The 17,845-nt window shown below is 28.2% G+C and overlaps 6 protein-coding genes across 6 annotated transcripts; 3 read left to right on the top strand and 3 right to left on the bottom strand.

The window, feature by feature from the left end:
* Nucleotides 1-1,001: 1,001 nt before the first annotated feature.
* Nucleotides 1,002-2,021, bottom strand: SRAE_0000071600 (Integrase, catalytic core domain and Ribonuclease H-like domain-containing protein; the record flags this gene model as incomplete). Its single annotated transcript, XM_024646650.1, has 1 exon — nt 1,002-2,021. The coding sequence occupies one exon, from the start codon at nt 2,019-2,021 to the stop codon at nt 1,002-1,004; it is 1,020 nt and encodes a 339-aa protein (XP_024500807.1).
* Nucleotides 2,022-2,281: 260 nt separating this feature from the next.
* Nucleotides 2,282-5,698, bottom strand: SRAE_0000071700 (Reverse transcriptase domain and Peptidase A2A, retrovirus RVP subgroup domain and Aspartic peptidase domain-containing protein; the record flags this gene model as incomplete). Its single annotated transcript, XM_024646651.1, has 2 exons — nt 2,282-2,937; nt 3,004-5,698. The coding sequence occupies 2 exons, from the start codon at nt 5,696-5,698 to the stop codon at nt 2,282-2,284; spliced, it is 3,351 nt and encodes a 1,116-aa protein (XP_024500808.1).
* Nucleotides 5,699-10,029: 4,331 nt separating this feature from the next.
* Nucleotides 10,030-10,518, top strand: SRAE_0000071800 (Hypothetical protein; the record flags this gene model as incomplete). The annotated part of the gene is made up of 1 exon (XM_024646653.1): nt 10,030-10,518. One exon carries the CDS (start codon nt 10,030-10,032, stop codon nt 10,516-10,518), a length of 489 nt encoding a protein of 162 aa, XP_024500809.1.
* Nucleotides 10,519-10,536: 18 nt separating this feature from the next.
* SRAE_0000071900 (Reverse transcriptase domain-containing protein) lies at nt 10,537-12,816 on the top strand (the record flags this gene model as incomplete). Its single annotated transcript, XM_024646654.1, has 3 exons — nt 10,537-11,393; nt 11,745-12,518; nt 12,621-12,816. 3 exons carry the CDS (start codon nt 10,537-10,539, stop codon nt 12,814-12,816), a joined length of 1,827 nt encoding a protein of 608 aa, XP_024500810.1.
* Nucleotides 12,817-13,209: 393 nt separating this feature from the next.
* On the top strand, nt 13,210-16,673 carry SRAE_0000072000 (Reverse transcriptase domain and Integrase, catalytic core domain and Ribonuclease H-like domain-containing protein; the record flags this gene model as incomplete). Its single annotated transcript, XM_024646655.1, has 3 exons — nt 13,210-15,078; nt 15,171-15,729; nt 15,808-16,673. The coding sequence occupies 3 exons, from the start codon at nt 13,210-13,212 to the stop codon at nt 16,671-16,673; spliced, it is 3,294 nt and encodes a 1,097-aa protein (XP_024500811.1).
* Nucleotides 16,674-17,180: 507 nt separating this feature from the next.
* On the bottom strand, nt 17,181-17,693 carry SRAE_0000072100 (Transposase, ISXO2-like domain-containing protein; the record flags this gene model as incomplete). Its single annotated transcript, XM_024646656.1, has 1 exon — nt 17,181-17,693. The coding sequence occupies one exon, from the start codon at nt 17,691-17,693 to the stop codon at nt 17,181-17,183; it is 513 nt and encodes a 170-aa protein (XP_024500812.1).
* Between the last annotated feature and the right edge of the window lie 152 nt (nt 17,694-17,845).

Consider the following 17,845-nt stretch of genomic DNA (forward strand, 5'->3'; position numbering starts at 1 on the left):
ATAAATTATAACTTGTCAACTAATTTTTTTTTATTTTCTCAATTATTTTAAAAAAATTATACATTTTTTTATTGAATTTTATTTAAATTTTTATTATACTTTTTACGTTTAAATGATATTAAAAAATATTTATACTTACTAACATTCTTATGAATAAAAATTAAAAATCCTTATTTTTAAAGTGATTTTTAAGCATGTTGTTAGAATAAAAAAAAGTAGTGATTAGAAATTATTAAAATACATACATTTTGTTTTATATAAGTAAAAAATTTTTATAATTTAAAGCTGGCGTCTTAGTAAATAAAATTTTACTTAATATTAAATATTAATATGTTGTTTATTTATTAACACAATTACAATACAATACAAAAAAGTTTTTTTCTAGAATATTTCTTTAGTTATATTTATTAATTATATAACTTACAATTAATTTTCAGTATAAGCTTAATTTATCTCATGTTAGATTCTTTTACACTTACTTTTTTATTTAATCTTTAAAATTAATAAATAATTATAGTTTATTCAAAATAATATGAATAATTTTGCTTCAAAAAAAAACTTAAATATTACTAGTTATTTATTAATTAATATTTATATTTCTGATAAGAATATTTTTAGAAAAAGAAATAGATGGCAAACAATATGGTTTGTTAAGAGTATAGGATAAATCATCATCATTATCTTTCTTATATATAATTTTTTTTATTTTCTTAATAAAATTTGCAATAATATAGTTATATAAGCAATTTTTAATTTAATATTGTTGGAGAAATGAAACGTAGAAACAGTTAATATAGGATTTTATTCAATAAACTATTACAAACAATATATCACAATTAACACCCCTACAATAATAGAAATCCCGGGCGCGTAGAAGTCCGAAGTTAATCTTTCCTTCTCTCCTCTTTTTTTGTCTAAAAAAGTCCCCTATTTATAGAAAAATTTACGATTACATAAACCAAAACCAAACCCAAACATTTCAATCTTACTCCTCCTTTTCTTTAAGAATCGGAATTTTTCTTAGCCTCATTGCCTCTTTTATAATATTTCTTAACGTTTTCAATATTGTCCGTGACCTCTTTTCCTCTCTTTGATGTTTTATATGTTACATTATTTTCTTCTTGTTTAACCACACGATATGGCCCTTTAAATTTGAATTGAAATTTACTGGCAACCTTAGGTTTATTATCAGGTCTTTTGATAAGTATGTAATCTCCTTCTTTGAATTTTTGTGACTTCTTTATCAATCCTTTTGAATTTTCTTTATTGCGTGTGCCTTCTATGAATTGATTTGTATCAAAATGTGTTTCAGCAGCTATTTTGTATAATTCATATAAATCTTTTGACTTATCATGTAATCCTACTGAATAGGTAAGTAGATGATTGTCCAAAGGCATTACAGGTTCCCTCAAAAACATACAACTAAATGGGCTTCTACCACTACTTTCATTTCTTGTAGCGTTATATGCAAATATGACTCTTTCTATATATTCATCCCAATTTGTAGAATTATTTCTTGAAATTTTTGCTATCCCATCTTCTAGCCATTTATGAGCTTTTTCAATTAGTGAATTACCCTTTTTATGATAAGGTTTTGTATATTCATGTATTATATTCAAACTAGATAACCATTGATTTAATTCTTCTGGTATGAAATTTCTACCTTGGTCACTTTTTATAATTTTTGGATACCCGAATAAACAAAAGTAATGAAGTAATTCTTTACTAATAGTGTTAAATTGATAATTTTCTATTGGAACCGCATAAGTGTAACGTGAAAAATCGTCCATAATTGTGAAAATATATTTATGATTTTTATTTGATTTTTGATTTAATGGCCCAATTATATCAATACTTATGTGTATGTTTGGTGCCTCCATTTTAATTGTTTTATTCTTCTCATGCCTTTTCGTGTTTACATTTCTCATTTGACATTCTTTGCATGTTTTAATGTATATTTTTAATTCATCTTCCCAATCTTCAAAAATTTCATCCCCTATTTGGAGTTTGTCATTTACCATTCTATCCTTGATGAGTTGGCTTGTCTTTTTTAAACCGAAGTGCGCATTCTCGTCATGACTTAGTCTGAAAGCTTCATATAACAACTCCCTTTTTTTTTTGAAGGATCTGTTTCCGTGGTTTCTTTGATTGTTGGTAGGTTTATTTGAATTTCATTGTTAATGGGAATATTTTTTCTTCCTCTTTTAACTTTTCTTGGTCTGCCTCTATTGGCTTTCTTCTTTGAAGTATCCTTGACTCCCGAAGTTTGGTTATTATTTTGTTATATTCCTTTTGGAATGTTATATTGATTTGAAGTTTCTGTCTTTGCAGTTTCTTCTTCATTTGGTTGATTTGTTTCTCTTGAAACTTCATTTTGATATTTTGTATTCCCCTTTTTTGAAGTATCTTTGACTTCCGAAGTTTGATTATTTTTATTTTTAATCTTTGGTGGTCTCTCACGTTTTGGTTTTTCTTTATTCTCTGCCAGATTATCATTGACAGGATTTTGATTTTCTTTCTGTTTCTCATTTTGTAATGGCTTCATCTCTTCTGAGATTTGATTTGTAATGATTTTCTTTTTCCTACCCCTGTTAGCCATGTAACATTTTATTGTTTTTTTTTCTTCAGGGTTTTCTTTGATTCTTGAAAACCAATCCGGTATCACATTTTCTTTACCCTTTATAAACTGTATTTGAATATTAAATGAATCAATTCTGTGAATGAGTTTAATATATTTGCGTTGATCACTAGTTAATATTAATTTCTTTAATGGCAAATGATCTGTAACAACAACTATACCTGCTTTAGCTTCTCTCAGTAGAAATGAAAAATAATCTAATGAATCAGCTATACACTTCAATTCTAAGTAAGTTGAATGTCGTTTTTTGTTAACTTTATCTAACTTAGAAGAATAAAAACCAATAACTTTATCTTGTTCTCTCTACTCTATTTCGTGAGGTTTATATTTTGTTATTTCATCTTCGTTGATTAATTTATCAGTACCCTTTAGTACTTTTATCTTTTCTTTTTGATATAAAACTGATCCCAATCCTTCATCCGATGCATCAGTGTTTAGGTAATATTTTTCATTTATGTTCCCATATTTTAGTGTTTTTTGGTTTATGATATCTTTAATTAAATTGTGATAATCCTCTAAAGTTGCATCAGTCCATTGGAATTTTGTATTTTTTGATTGGTTTATTAAATCATATAACTTAGAAGTTTTTCTTGCGAAATCTTTAATAGTTAACCTATAATAATTTAATGCATATAAAAATCTTCTTAGTTGTTCCCTATTTTTAGGTAATGATTGAATTATTCTTTTAATTGAAGTTTTTGATGCTTGGTACCCATTTGTTGTTATTGAAAAGCCTAAAAAATCTAATTGTTTCTTACAAAATAGACATTTTCCATAGCTCGCTTTTATACCATAATTTTTCATTATTTTTAATGTTTCATGTATTAAATTAATATGTCTTTCTAATGATTCTTTTTCAGATTCTCCTTTAATTTCAGTAGTTTTCAAGATTACATCGTCTTGATATATCCACATTTGTTCGTTGTCTATCAATTCTTGAAATATACGTTTGATGGCGATCATAAAAAGTATACTACTGTTTCTTGCACCCATTGGTAGACATTTGTATATAAAGCTTTTATTTCCAATTGAGAATCCAAATTTGCCGATGTCATTTTTGTTGAGTTTAATTTGACTAAAGGCACTTTTTAGATCAATTTTTGATAACCACTTAATTTTTATTTTTGTAGTATTTTGAAGTAAGTTAAATATACTTGGACTATTATAATAAATTTTTTCAGTGATTGAATTTATACGTCTTAAATCTGTAACAAAACGGTATTTTTCATGTACTGTTCCATCCGGAGGAGCATTAGCTTTTTTTACTATGATTACAGGATGATTAATTCGAGCTACCCCTTCTTCTACAATTTGAGCATGCTGCCAATCCTTTATTATTTCTAATGCTATTTTTTGTTCATGAATACCTAGAGGATAACTAGGATATTTAGGATTAATAGGCATATTTTCATAAATTAATTGTTTTTCTGCCTCTAAGAATGGAGTCAAATCTTTATCAGTTTTGGCAAAACACATTGGATATTCCTTCTGGAAATATTCAAGACATTCTTTATTTTCCTCTTTTTGTATTTCATTTTCATCTATTATTTTGAATTTAATTGATTTATTATCATTGTATGAAATATAAAATCCTTTGGTTTTCATTAGAATATCACTACCTACTAACAGATCAAATTTATGTTCTTTACTAACAAAGAGATATGGATCTTTTAATTTGAAGTTCGCTTCATTTAGGGTGATCTCTATTTCTCCTTTACATCTTTTTAATGTACATATTGTATTTATATTTTGAACAGTTGTAATATTATCTTCACTAACTTGTAAATTTAATTTGTTAACCCAAATATCATTTAATATAGATATATTACTTCCTGTATCTATAACAAATTTTGCATCTATTTGATTAATTTTTCCATTAATAACTGCTAAACCATTGTATATATTTTGATTACAGAATAAAGTATTTTTTTCATCTCTTATTTTATATCTACAATCTTTTGTTTCATGAGAATTTGGAAATTTGCATTTTTCATATTTGCACTTCTTTTCATTCTTCTTTCTTTTCAGTCTATTGAAGATTTCTTGCTCTTCTTTGGCTCTTTTCAATAGTACCATTTTATCTTTAATTTGACAGATGAATAGTGCCCAATCCTTATTAGAAACATCGTTGAAGTACAATTTTAGTTCTGATGATAACATATCCTTGAGAAAGATTACTTGATTTTCCATGCGAGTACTTTTTATCCTATATAAAGCTTTATGTGCTTCTTCGATTATTGGAATATATTTATTGAGATCCTCAAGAGTTCTAATACGTTTTGTTTTTATACTGTTTAACATGGACGTTGCTGCTGCATTACTGACATTATCATTATAATTCTCATGTAACATTTTAACAGCTTCTTTGAAGTCCTTACAATTTCGTATCGTTGTAGCTGGATCTTCTCCTAAATAGTATTTCAATATCTTAAGGTATTTATTGGGAGGTATTTCATTTTCTTCCACAAAGATTTCAAATTTTTCAATCCAAGTATTGAATGAGATTTTATTGTCCCCTTCAAAGTTTTGTAATCTAATATTATTTGGTATATTTTTGTTTGATTTAATATATGAGGAATTTGATGATAACCTTGATTGATTTTCTATATCATCATTTTCATCTTGATTTTCTTTAATCTTATGGCTTTCAAACATATTTTTCATAATTTGCATAAATTGATTTTGCAATTTGATGATGGATTCTTTAATTGAATCTTTTAACTCTTCTTTTATTTGATACATATTTTCTTCCAAGAGTGAAATTTTTTTGTCCAGCTGATATATTTTCTCTGTTAATTCTTCTCTTCTTCTAGCAATTACAGGAGATTCTCTAGAGCTAGTCCTTTTCTGAGATAAGCGGTTGACGTCATAAATTGGGTCGCGATCCAAATTTTCCTTCTCATCTCCTACTTGACTTGTATCAACTTTCAAATTTGATGATAGGCTGTGATTGTCATTGTTTTCATCCATGATTCCCTGACTTAAAATTTTGAATTGTTCACTAAGACTGAGACCTTGGAAATTGAGTTTATTGCTGCTTCTAGTAAAGTAATTTTTCATAAACCAACACCAAAACCAGCAATTTTTAATTTAATATTGTTGGAGAAATGAAACGTAGAAACAGTTAATATAGGATTTTATTCAATAAACTATTACAAACAATATATCACAATTAACACCCCTACAATAATAGAAATCCCGGGCGCGTAGAAGTCTGAAGTTAATCCTTCTTTTTCTCTAAAAAAGTCCCCTATTTATAGAAAAATTTACGATTACATAAACCAAAACCAAACCCAAACATTTCAATCTTACTTTTTAAATATACAAAAAAAAAGTTATACATTTAAAAAATATTATTGTGGCCTGTAGTTCTGAGTATTAACCTGAAATAAATTCTTAAGTACAAATCCCAAAGAAAGACAAACAAGAAGATAATTTATATATTTTTTGACTTCTTTATACAATTAAAAATAAAACGTTTTCTTTCTAGAACCCATAAATAAAACAATAAATTGATAATAGATGTTTTTAATGTAGAATATAACAAAATTAATCTATAAAATTTAAGTGTTAAATAGTCACTAATTATAGATTCTAGATATGTACAAAAGATAAAATAAATAAATAGAATTATAATATTTTTATTAAAAAATTTACAAACTATATATATTTTAATTACCAAAAAAAGAAATAAATTATTTCTCTTTATGATTCAAAACTTATAGGTGACAAGTAACGTTTCATAAAAAAACGTTGATATATTATTTCAGCATATCAAAAGAATGTCAAATCAGTATGGATTTGATATTAAAGCTTGAGATAGACTTAAGATAAGTATAAGAACATCAACATATAAATAATTCTTTTAATTAAAAGAATTTAAACAATAGAAATAGTACTAATAATATTATTAACTAAAAGTATGTTCTCTACAAAAGTTTAGAAATTTTTTTAAAAGTTTAATTCATTTCACCATTCATCTCTCATAGCTGTGCCATTGTTGTTATCCTCTTTAAAGGATGAAGTAGAGGATGAAGAAGATGTTATAGAAGAGGTGAAAATAAAAAGGATCTTTTTGTTTTTGGGAGTGGAAGAATGTAGAACAATTTATCGAGAAGGAAGTCAGTTATCAAGCAGTTCAAATCCTGTTTGAATGTGTCCTGGAAGTCTTTCTCTTTAGGTAAGAGTTATACCATGAAGTTACTAAGTTCATTTAGGCGATAGTGAAATTAATTGATGTTGTTTCAGGTGAAGATTTTATAAGTGTTCATTTTTAAAAGTAGAATTTTAAAATATTTAATAAATAAAAAATATTTTTGATAAAATATGAAAATTTAATTTGGTTTTAATTTTTATCACGAGAATCATTGGTTTTCAAATCATTTATAATGATATTTTTATTACTTATAATATAATGATATTAATATTTTTAAATTTATTAGATTATATCAATTTAAAATTTTTTAATTTTCAGAGTTTTCCACTTTTACGACCTGTGTATTTTGGACATATTTTATTATCATTTGACATATTATTTTTAAAATTATTAGTTTTATTTTGACAATCATTAGATGGGAAATTATTTTAATTTTATAAATATTATTTTCATCATTGAGATTATTAATCTTTTCAGAAATTATTTTAGACATTCAAAAACGTCCGCGTTTGCGTTTTTAAATTATTTTTTCAACTTCATTAAAAAATAGTTTTTGACTAATTTATAACTATATTTAGTAGATTATCATTAATTTTATTTAAAATTGTAAAATTTTTTTTAGTTTCCTTATTTATTTCTATAATATCATCATAGGTTTTTAAGTATAATAAGTCTTTTAGATTTTTTATTATCATTGATATTATTTTTATAATACGACTTTATTTGTAAGACATGGAATCAAAAGATTCGCTATTTGTACATAAGTTTCTTGAAAGTTACAATGCATAATTTTTATTTCAATTATTTCAATGGAAACTTTCCAAATGATATAAAATTTTGAACCTTTTATTGGTTTTTTTACTAGAAATAAATTTCTAGGTTTAAAGTTTATAGACTTCAAAACTGGGTTCTTATTTTTCTTAATAACATAGTAGTACTTAAAATTATTTTTTTTAGTAAATATTTTTTTTAAATTTAGAAAATTTTAATCTCAAAATCAAAAGTGATATATTGCTTAAAAATTATTGTTTATGAAAGGTTAACAATAAATGCAATTCTTTCAACTTTTTTTTTATGCTTAAAGATAATTTTCATTTTTAAGTTTACTTGAAACAACCATTTTACAATAGATGCAAATATTGTTTTTTTTTGTACTTTATGCTGCAATATCTTTGTGAAAAAATTATTTTTAAAAAAATATTTACACTTTTATTAATAAAAACATTTTTTTATGTATGAAAAATGTAATAAATTTTAAAAAACCAAAATATTTATTTGCAAATTATTTTTTTTAAAATATATTTTACAAGAATATTTAAAAAACAATGTCATATTTGCCACATGCTGGGATTGAACCAGCGACCTTCGGTTTACAAGACCGACGCTACTACCACTGAGCCAATGTGGCTGTGAAAGGCCATAATACAGCATATCTAACTAGCAGACAATAAATTATAACTTGTCAACTATTTTTTTTTTATTTTCTCAATTATTTTAAAAAAATTATACAATTTTTTATTGAATTTTATTTAAATTTTTATTATACTATTTACGTTTAAATGATATTTAAAAATATTTATACTTACTAACATTCTTATGAATAAAAATTAAAAATGCTTATTTTTAAAGTTATTTTTAAGCATGTTGTTAGAATAAAAAAAATTAGTGAATAGAAATTATTAAAATACATACATTTTGTTTTATATAAGTAAAAAATTTTTATAATTTAAAGCTGACGTCTTAGTAAATAAAATTTTACTTAATATTAAATATTAATATGTTGTTTATTTATTAACACAATTACAATACAATACAAAAAAGTTTTTTTCTAGAATATTTCTTTAGTTATATTTTTTAATTATATAACTTACAATTAATTTTCAGTATAAGCTTAATTTATCTCATGTTAGATTCTTTTACACTTACTTTTTTATTTAATCTTTAAAATTAATAAATAATTATAGTTTATTCAAAATAATATGAATAATTTTGCTTCAAAAAAAAACTTAAATATTACTAGTTATTTATTAAGTAATATTTATATTTCTGATAAGAATATTTTTAGAAAAAGAAATAGATGGCAAACAATATGGTTTGTTAAGAGTTTAGGATAAATCATCATCATTATCTTTCTTATATATAATTTTTTTTATTTTCTTAATAAAATTTGCAATAATATAGTTATATACTATATTTATATAAAATTTTATATATGATTAAATATTTATTTTTAATTTAAAACATATTGAAGGTAATTATGACAATAACAAAAAAAATGTTCTTATTTATAGAAAATTTGTGCTAAAACATTTAAAATTAAAATTGTTAACATCTTTCAATACGCTTTTTATTAATAAGTTAAACATATTTATCAAACTGTATTTTTCTAATTCGTTGTTTATCAAATGTTTCTCATAAATAATAATTAGAAAGNNNATTTTCTCCACAACTTATAAATTATAAAGTTTGTTATTGAAAGGTAGTATAATGATGAGAGTCAAATCCTGTCACATACAAGACCAATATTTGATTTCTTACCATAACCATTTTTAATACCTTTTTCAATATTTAAAAAATGCTAATAAGGCATTTTTTTCTTGAATAAATATTTTTTTTATATATAAATATACAAAAATATTTATTAATTTTAAATTTATTTAAAAAGGAAACTATAATTTAGTAGAAATTAAGGATTATTTCAGAACGATTGTTTGAAAAAAGAAGAGTTTTAGCTGGGATGAATAATTTTTATCATCATTATTATATGTTTCTAAATTAATTAAATTTGATTTAAGTATGATTATTATTAATTGTTATTTAATTATAGTTAGGAACCAATAAATAAAATTTACTCTGGTGCAGTAAATAGAAACGGACTGATCGTACATCAGTGAAATTAAATTGTTGAAGTTTAACGTCGAAATCTTAAAGAGCGTACTTTACTGTAAGTACTAATAAGTGAAGAGTTAAAGAAGACATTTAAGTGAGAAGAGAATTCTTACGAGCCAATCAAAAATACATTAGAACGTGATCTATACGTGAACTTGTGAGAGATTGGAGTGATATCTTAGATGAGTATAGTGAGAAATTTCCGTTGAGTAACAGTTTTGAAAAAGAATTCCTACTACATAAAGATTACCGAGAACAATCAGTTTTGTGGGATTTAGTCAACGAAGAAAGAGAATCTAAGAAGGAGAAACAAAGAGTGTTGAGAGAGGAAAAAGCTAAGAAAAGAATGGCCAGGTTTGACATAGTAGTGTTCCTAAGACAGATTTCAGAAAACAATAACGAGATAATCAAGTCTCCTGAGGAGAAAATACCGGAAGATAAGATCATGTTTGATTATTTAAGAAATATAGAGATTTATAAAGACACGAAAACCAGTATTGACAAGTGGCTTCGTAGATTTGAGGCGGCTATAACACTAAGTAAGGTTACTAATGAGAATGAAAAGAAGACCACACTCCTATTTTTCTTAGAGGATGATGCTGCTGATTTTGTAGAAAATATTGAAGAATACCCATTTGCTGACATCTGTAGAAAACTGAGAGAAAGATTTAATAGTCAAAAATCTGCCAGATCTGCTAAAGCTAAGTTATGTACGTTTAAACTAGACTTGAAACATCATGGTAATGTGGAAAACAGACTGTTAGAACTAATAAAATTGATGAAAAATTCTATGCTTTTGAGTGATGAGAAGAAGATTGATTTTGAGCAACAATGAGAGATATGAAGATGTATCATGAATAATGATTGGTTTTATGATAAAAGTACTATAAAGAAATATGATAAGGCTATTCATTTGGTTAGAGATATAGCTATTTGGAATGTTCAATATCAAGAGAGAAGAGATTTCAGAGAGTTTACGAAAAACAAGGGAAAGCAATATCGCACACTTTGGAGAGGAGGTAATTCTGAGAATGGGGTAGTGAATGGTGACCAAAAGATACCAAACTCCTCTGTCAAAATTGTTTGTTACCATTGTAGAGAAGAGGGTTACAAGAAGACCACGTGTTCTAAGTTAAACGTTATATCTACTTCGAGTAATGGTATTATGATTAGTGCTAATGGTATTGGCTCGGTTATTGAAAAAAAGAAAATAAAGTTTCATGAACCTTCTCTAGTTGAATGGAAAGAGATAAATTCAGCGTACCCAGCGGTATCTAATCTAATTTATACTGAAGTTAACATACATGATCTGGATAACAAGATCCATACAGTTTTAGGAATGATTGACAATGGAGGCCAAGCTACCATTGTAAAGGATGAAATTGTTAAGCAATTAAAATTAGGTGATTCGGTTCGTCGATTGAATTTTAAAATAAAAGGTTTTTTTTCAAATGAACAGGTAAGAGTAAAAGGTGAAATTACTCTAGAGCTTTCAATCGGAAAGGAAGAAACCATAAGGACAAATGCGATTATTATTGACGATGGTTGTATAGATTCTAATTTAGACATTATTTTGGGAGTCACTTTGAAAGATTATGTAAAGAACATTGTTAGTTGTACTATCCTTAAGGGAGAAGTGAAAAATAAAAGTAATAGAATGCATTTAGTTCAATGTTGTAAGATTATGGTTCAACAACATAATATCGAGATGTAGTTGGATTCAATTAATGAAAGAGTCATAAAGGATATAGAAAAGGAACTACCAGAGGTCAGAAATCTATTTTCAAAGAATGCTTACGATGTAAGACTGTGCAATCTGATACCAAATGAAGAAAGTTTTAAAATTTATGAAGAAAAGTTATTGGAGGTAAATACAAAGGCTTATAAAACTCCAAGACATCTGGTTAATGTGGGGTTTATTCTTTTGGATGAACTCATTAAAGCAAATATAGCATGTGAAGATACAACGCCAACCTTTGTTAGTAATGTTTTGCTAGTACAAAAATGTGAAATACCGGAGGACTTGATAAATGATCGGGAGACAATTTTATAATCTTTTAGAATTGTAATTGACCTTAGGAATTTGAATAAGATTACTATTCCGATTCCATTCTGCAGTGAGTATTTTGAAGATATTATTTACAAAACTTATGACTCGTGTGAGACTACTCCCAAGATATTTAGCAGTATTGATCTATCTCAAAGTTCTTATCAATTTCAAATTCCTGAATGTAAACAAAAGTTATTTGGTTTAAGATTTATGGGTAGAGTTTTAACACTATTAAGAATACCACAAGGTTTCAAAAACAACCCAGCACTTCTTACTGATGTTTTAAGAAAGGTCTTTTTAAACTTTGATGTTGCTAGAAGTTCTTTGAATTGGTACATAGATGATTCCTTGTTGAATTCGGTAACATATGAAAATCATATTGAGGCGTTGGTTGTATTGCTTAGAACGCTACAGCGGTTAAATCTCAAGGTGAATATTAAGAAATCAACGTTAGCCAGAGAAACGGTAAAGATGTTGGGCCATGAACTTCATGGAAGAAATGACTCTATTACTCCAAATGTTGAAGCTAAGAAAATTATTGCATCTTGGAAAGTTCCTTCCGATTGTCGTAATATAAAGAAGTTTTTGGGAATTTTAGGATATTACTTAAAATATTTACCAAACCAGGCTAGTACATTAAAACCTTTGAGAGAAATTGTAAGAATTTCTAAAGTAGAAGAGAAGAATGGTAATAAATCATATTTTAAGTTTGATGATGAAAGTATGCAATTGTTTGTGAAAATAAAACAAGATTTTGCAAAGGCAGTATTATATCGTGAAGTTAAGTAAGCTCTGTTGAAGATTTCTTCCGATTCAATTTTAAATCATGTAGGGGGAGTGGTATTTCAAATAGTTAAAAATTGTAAACGGCCTATTATGTATTGTAGCGGTCGCATTGATGGATATAAAATTCATCGTTCAAGTTTTTATTGTGAGTTAAAAGCTATTATTTGGTTAAGTAGAAAATTAAAAGCACGGTTGTTGGGTCTTCATAGAATCAGACCAAAATGGTATGTAGATAATATGCTTTTAGTTGGAGCCTTAACTAAAGAACGGCAAGAAGGTACTTTGGTTGAATTTTAGATGAAGATCCCCCTTGTTTATTTTGATTAAAAAATACGTTATAAACAGTTTTTTTTATCAGATTGGTATTTTTTTAATATTTTTATAATTTTTGATAAAAAAATTTTTTTTTCCAAGCTATTTATTTTTAGTTCAAATGGCAATTTATATTTATTTGATTTAAACGACAGAATAAAAAATAAAAAAGACTTTTTTTAAATTTTATTGTTTTTAATAAAAAAATTAGTAAAAAATTAATAAATTAATAATTATTTGTCAGAGGTCTCTAGACGAACACCTGTAATTATAGTATTGTAGGAGCGTCCCCCATGATATATTACTTTTCTAATATATTTTGATTATATATAAATTTTATATTCTATAATAAATTCCTGCTAACACTGGCGATCCTGCATGCTTATAATAGAGGACATAGACTTGGAAAAACTGAAAAAAGAGAAATTGGTGAAACTGCTACATGAGCATGGTCGTAAAACACGTCCTAAGGTTAATGAAGTTTTTGATCCATCAATGAATTTCAAATTGTCACGTACGACAAATTCTCTAGCTGTCATGGACATGATGGCATGGTATAAAGTGAAGGAAAGAACTCTTTTGTATCTCAGTTTTTTGTCTCAGTCAATGGTAGAGGTTCTGATGAAACAATTTGGTGACCTAACTGTGACTGATGTGGAGGATGTTGATGGGTATTTGGAGAAGACCTATACACCTAAAGTAGCCGTTACTACTAAGATTATGGAGCTGCTAAAGTTTTGTAAACAAGAACATGAATCTATTCCTATCTTTCATGCATCTTGTATAGCAAAGGTCAAGTCTTTTGAAGCTATCTGTTCTTCACGTAATGTCATCGAAGTGTGCTTACAAATTGCAGGTTGTTATAGTAGTGATCGGTTGAGAGAGAAAGCCTTGGCTTACTTGGAAGAGAAACTAACGGGTAAAGCTACTGTTGAGATAACGGAGTTTACTGAAAAGATGGAGTTCCATGCTTCATTGCTCTCTGAGGAGTCTGTCAATGTAGTCAAGTCGGTGTATAAGAAGAAACGTCGTAAGAAAAAGAAAGCTAAGTCAGTAAACGCAATTTTGTCAAATACTGACTATGTTATTGTTTCTGTTAATTCCGCTGAGGTTGATTATGTTAATAAAGATCTTAGATATTGTACAATACGTGTAGCATCTTCTTTTATTCGATTCAAAATTGATACTGGAGCAGATATCTGTCTGCTGTCGGTGCATTCCTATAGCTCTCTTAAAAACAAACCGAAGATGTCTCATACTTTGATTCAAGCTCGTAATTGTAATGGTAGGATATTTAAGTTGCTTGGATATTTTGAGGAGGTCATCTTTGACCATACAGTAAAAATTTATGTAGCAGATGTGTTGTCTAATTTGTTGGGTGGTATTAGTGCGTATAAAGCTGTAGCTAGCAAATTGAATAGAATAAAAGATATTTTACATGTGGGTGCTGAGATCTCGGAAGAATCCTTGAGCTATGAGTTAATGAAGAAATTTCCTGTTTTAACGGGAGTGAAATTTTCTTCGCTTGGTATTTCTGGTTTTGTCGCTGATTCTGAATTGCTACCTGGAATAACTCTGAAGTATATTTTAGCTAGGAAGATACCGTTAGGGTTTGAGAATATTGTTAATAATCTCCTGGATGAGTGGATTGAATCTGGTATTATTGAATCACTGGGTGATATAATTCTTTCTTGGGCTAGTCCTCTTATGCTTGCAAGAGAAGAGAACAAGAAGCCGCGCCTGTGTGTGGATTTTTCAGGAGGGGTGAATCGATCTGTAGTTGAATTGAAATATGGAATTCCTCATACGTTTGAGATGTTTTCTTCGTTAGATGATGCGAAGTTCTTTTGTCATTTGGATCTACAATCGGCATTTTTACAAATTCTTATCTCAAAGAGGTTGCAACAACTGTTGATTATTAGTACTCATAGAGGACATTTCAAATTTTTGAAGTTACCTTTTGGGTTTTGTAATAGTCCGATGTTGATGCAAAAAGTGATTGAAGGGTGTTTACCAAGCACTCCATGGTGTAAGAAATATTTTGACGATCTTCTAATTTTTGCTGAATCGAAAGAGATGTTGTATAAACGAGTCATGCATATACGTGGTCTACTGGATGCTAGAGGTTTTCGTTTTAATATGGGCAAATGTGTTTTCTTTACATCAAAGATATGCTTTTTGAGTTGGATCATCGAAAATGGATCGCGTTCTATTGATCCTAATGTTGTACAAGCTATTAAAAACTTCGTCCACCAGCTAACTTGACAGAGTTGCGACAGTTTCTAAGACTTATTTCTCATTATAGTGCATCCATTGCATCGTTACATTTATACAAGGAGCGATTTGGTAAACTTTGTGAAAAATATTCTCACTTTGAATGGACTTTGCAAACTCAATCGGATTTTGAGTGTGTCAAAAGTGCTATTTGTTCTTCTGTTAAGTTGTTTAATTCAACTTCTTTGACCAGATTATCAACGGATTCCTCTTCTTTTGCTGTGGGAGGTGTTCTTCAACAGTATGATAAAGACAAGAAGTGCTGGCAAGCGGTATGGCATTTTTCTAAATCGTTAAATCAGGCTCAGAGAAACTGGAATCAGTCAGAGAAGGAATGTTATAGTATCATTTCTGGATTACGAAAATTCAAGTATTTTCTTCTTGGAAGACACTTTGAAATTCATACGAACCATCAAGCGCTTTTATCTCTGATCAACCACAAAGATGGTATTCCAGTTTCGACGTCAGGTCGTTTGCAAAGATGGATTTACGAGATGCAGCATTTTAATTTCTCGTTAAGTTTTAGGAACACTTCTGTCTTCGGGGAAGCTGATACATTGAGTAGGTTATGCTCTGTTTCTAGTGCTAGTGGCGAAGATGAAATTATCATAGCTGAATCATCGTGTTCGTAGATTCCCTTGTTATCCGATAAGGTTATTAGCGAAGAAACTGGGAAAGATGCAATTTTATCAAATGTTTTAGTATGGATTTTAAAAGAGTGGAAAGACTTTTCGCTGACTAAGGATAATGCTGGGTTACGGTGGTATAGTCAGAATAGAAAAAACTTCAGATCTTTTAATGGGTTAGTGTTATATAAAAATAGGATTTGTATACCGGACTCATTACAAAGTAAAGTTATTGGTTTTCTACATAATGATCATTCGTCGTTCTCTGCTATGATCACTCGGTTTCGGAAGGACATGTTTTTTAAAGGTTCGTATCATCTATTAGACAAATTGTATAGAAATTGTCCCGTGTGTCAAGCAAATAGAAAGAAGTCTGCTCGTACACATAGTTCTTGGGTTAGTACTTATCCTAGAGAATTCGTTCACTGTGATATTATGTATAATGGTCGGCAAACAATGTTGGTATTCGTTGATAGTTTTAGTAATTTTGTCTCAATTTATCCGTTATCATCGCTTTACAAAACTAAAGTTGTGGATCTGTTTAGGAAGTTTATGTTAACTTATGAGCAGGTTAAGCATTTTGTTTGTGACAGTGGTACACAGTTTCAAAATCTTCCGGAAGAATTCAATTGTATTGTTTGTCCATCTAAAGATCACCAAGGAAATGGTAAAGTAGAGAGAGTTATTCAAGATTTTCGTCGTCATATGAAAAAAAATAGTAAGGATAAATCTATTAGAGTCATCATTGATTCTTTTCTTTTCAAAGCGCGATATTGTTTGGCATCAGAAGGTCAAACTACTGCTGCTGCTAAATTTTTTATGATTCCTAAAGAAAGTTCTCTTATATCGTTTTCAAATGGCAAACCATTAGCTGATTCAACTAATAGAGTATTGAAGGTGAATCAGAGAGTGCTAGCGTTTTTTAAAACTGGTATTCGATGAAGACCAGGAAGAGTAATTGAGAAACTGGGTAACGTCATCTACAAGGTTAAATTAGATTCTGAGAAGTTAATTTCTAGACATATAAATGAACTTCTCTTGTTGTGAGGGAGATGTCAGAGGTCTTTAGACGAACACCTGTAATTATGGTATTGTAGAAGCGTCCCTCTTGATATATTACTTTTCTAATATATTTTGATTATAAATAAATTTTATATTCTATAATAAATTCCTGCTAACATTATTTATTAATATAAACGACTTCTTGTAAAGCATTGAAAAAGCCGGCCCATAATTTTTTTTATTTGGCCGGCGCCAGGCAAATCTTTATAAACGTTCTTCCATGTCTTTTTTTGTCTGTGACCGTGCCAAAATCAGTAGTTTGAAGTTATTCCACGTTTTTTCTATGGAATTTGTATGGATACCAGTTTCTAGATTTTTGAAATTTACACTATGGCTTACCGTATAGTGTTTGAAACCCAAAATATTCTCAATTTCGTTTTAACCTCGCTAAAGATCAGTGTGAATTATCAAGCCAGGTACGACGTGCTTCTTAATGACTTCAAGAAGCGTTTCACTGACCCGTTTTTCAACAGGAACAGCGAAAACGTGTTTTTTTTTCGTTTTTTCCACATCGCCTACAACACAAACTCCATCTACAGAATGCCTTCTGTTATACTTTCTTTTGCCCATTTTAGTTTCATCTATTTCCACAACAATGCTTTTTCCACCAAAAACACATTCTTTGGTTTCTAAGGCATCCGCCACAAGTTGGCGAAAATAGCTCAAAAATGAGCAAACAGTTGTATTATTGACTTCACACTGGCTCTTTATTGAAGCTACTAGATTCTTCCACAACCATAAGTAAGCCATGTGAAGAATCTTATAAAGCGAAAAGCACTGGTCGGCAAAAAACGTTTCATTTTTGGCACTTACAGCTTTTCTACAGCTTTTTTTGGTGCATCTGAAGATTTGCTTTGCTCTTTTAAAAAAAGTTGGGCCTCTACATGCAGGACAATCCATTTCCTTTTTAAAAATTTTCTCATCTTGAAGAAACTTAAGGGAGCTTCCTCGTCGTAAAAAATGTCTCTTAAAGTGTTCATTGGTGGAATTAGAGCCATTTTTGAAGCGTTTTAAGTTTTTATGTGTTTTTAAAATTTTAATAGTAAAAATTT

The sequence above is a fragment of the Strongyloides ratti genome, scaffold srae_scaffold0000015 (assembly GCF_001040885.1).
Source record: "Strongyloides ratti genome assembly S_ratti_ED321, scaffold srae_scaffold0000015".
NCBI classification, from domain to species: domain Eukaryota; kingdom Metazoa; phylum Nematoda; class Chromadorea; order Rhabditida; family Strongyloididae; genus Strongyloides; species Strongyloides ratti.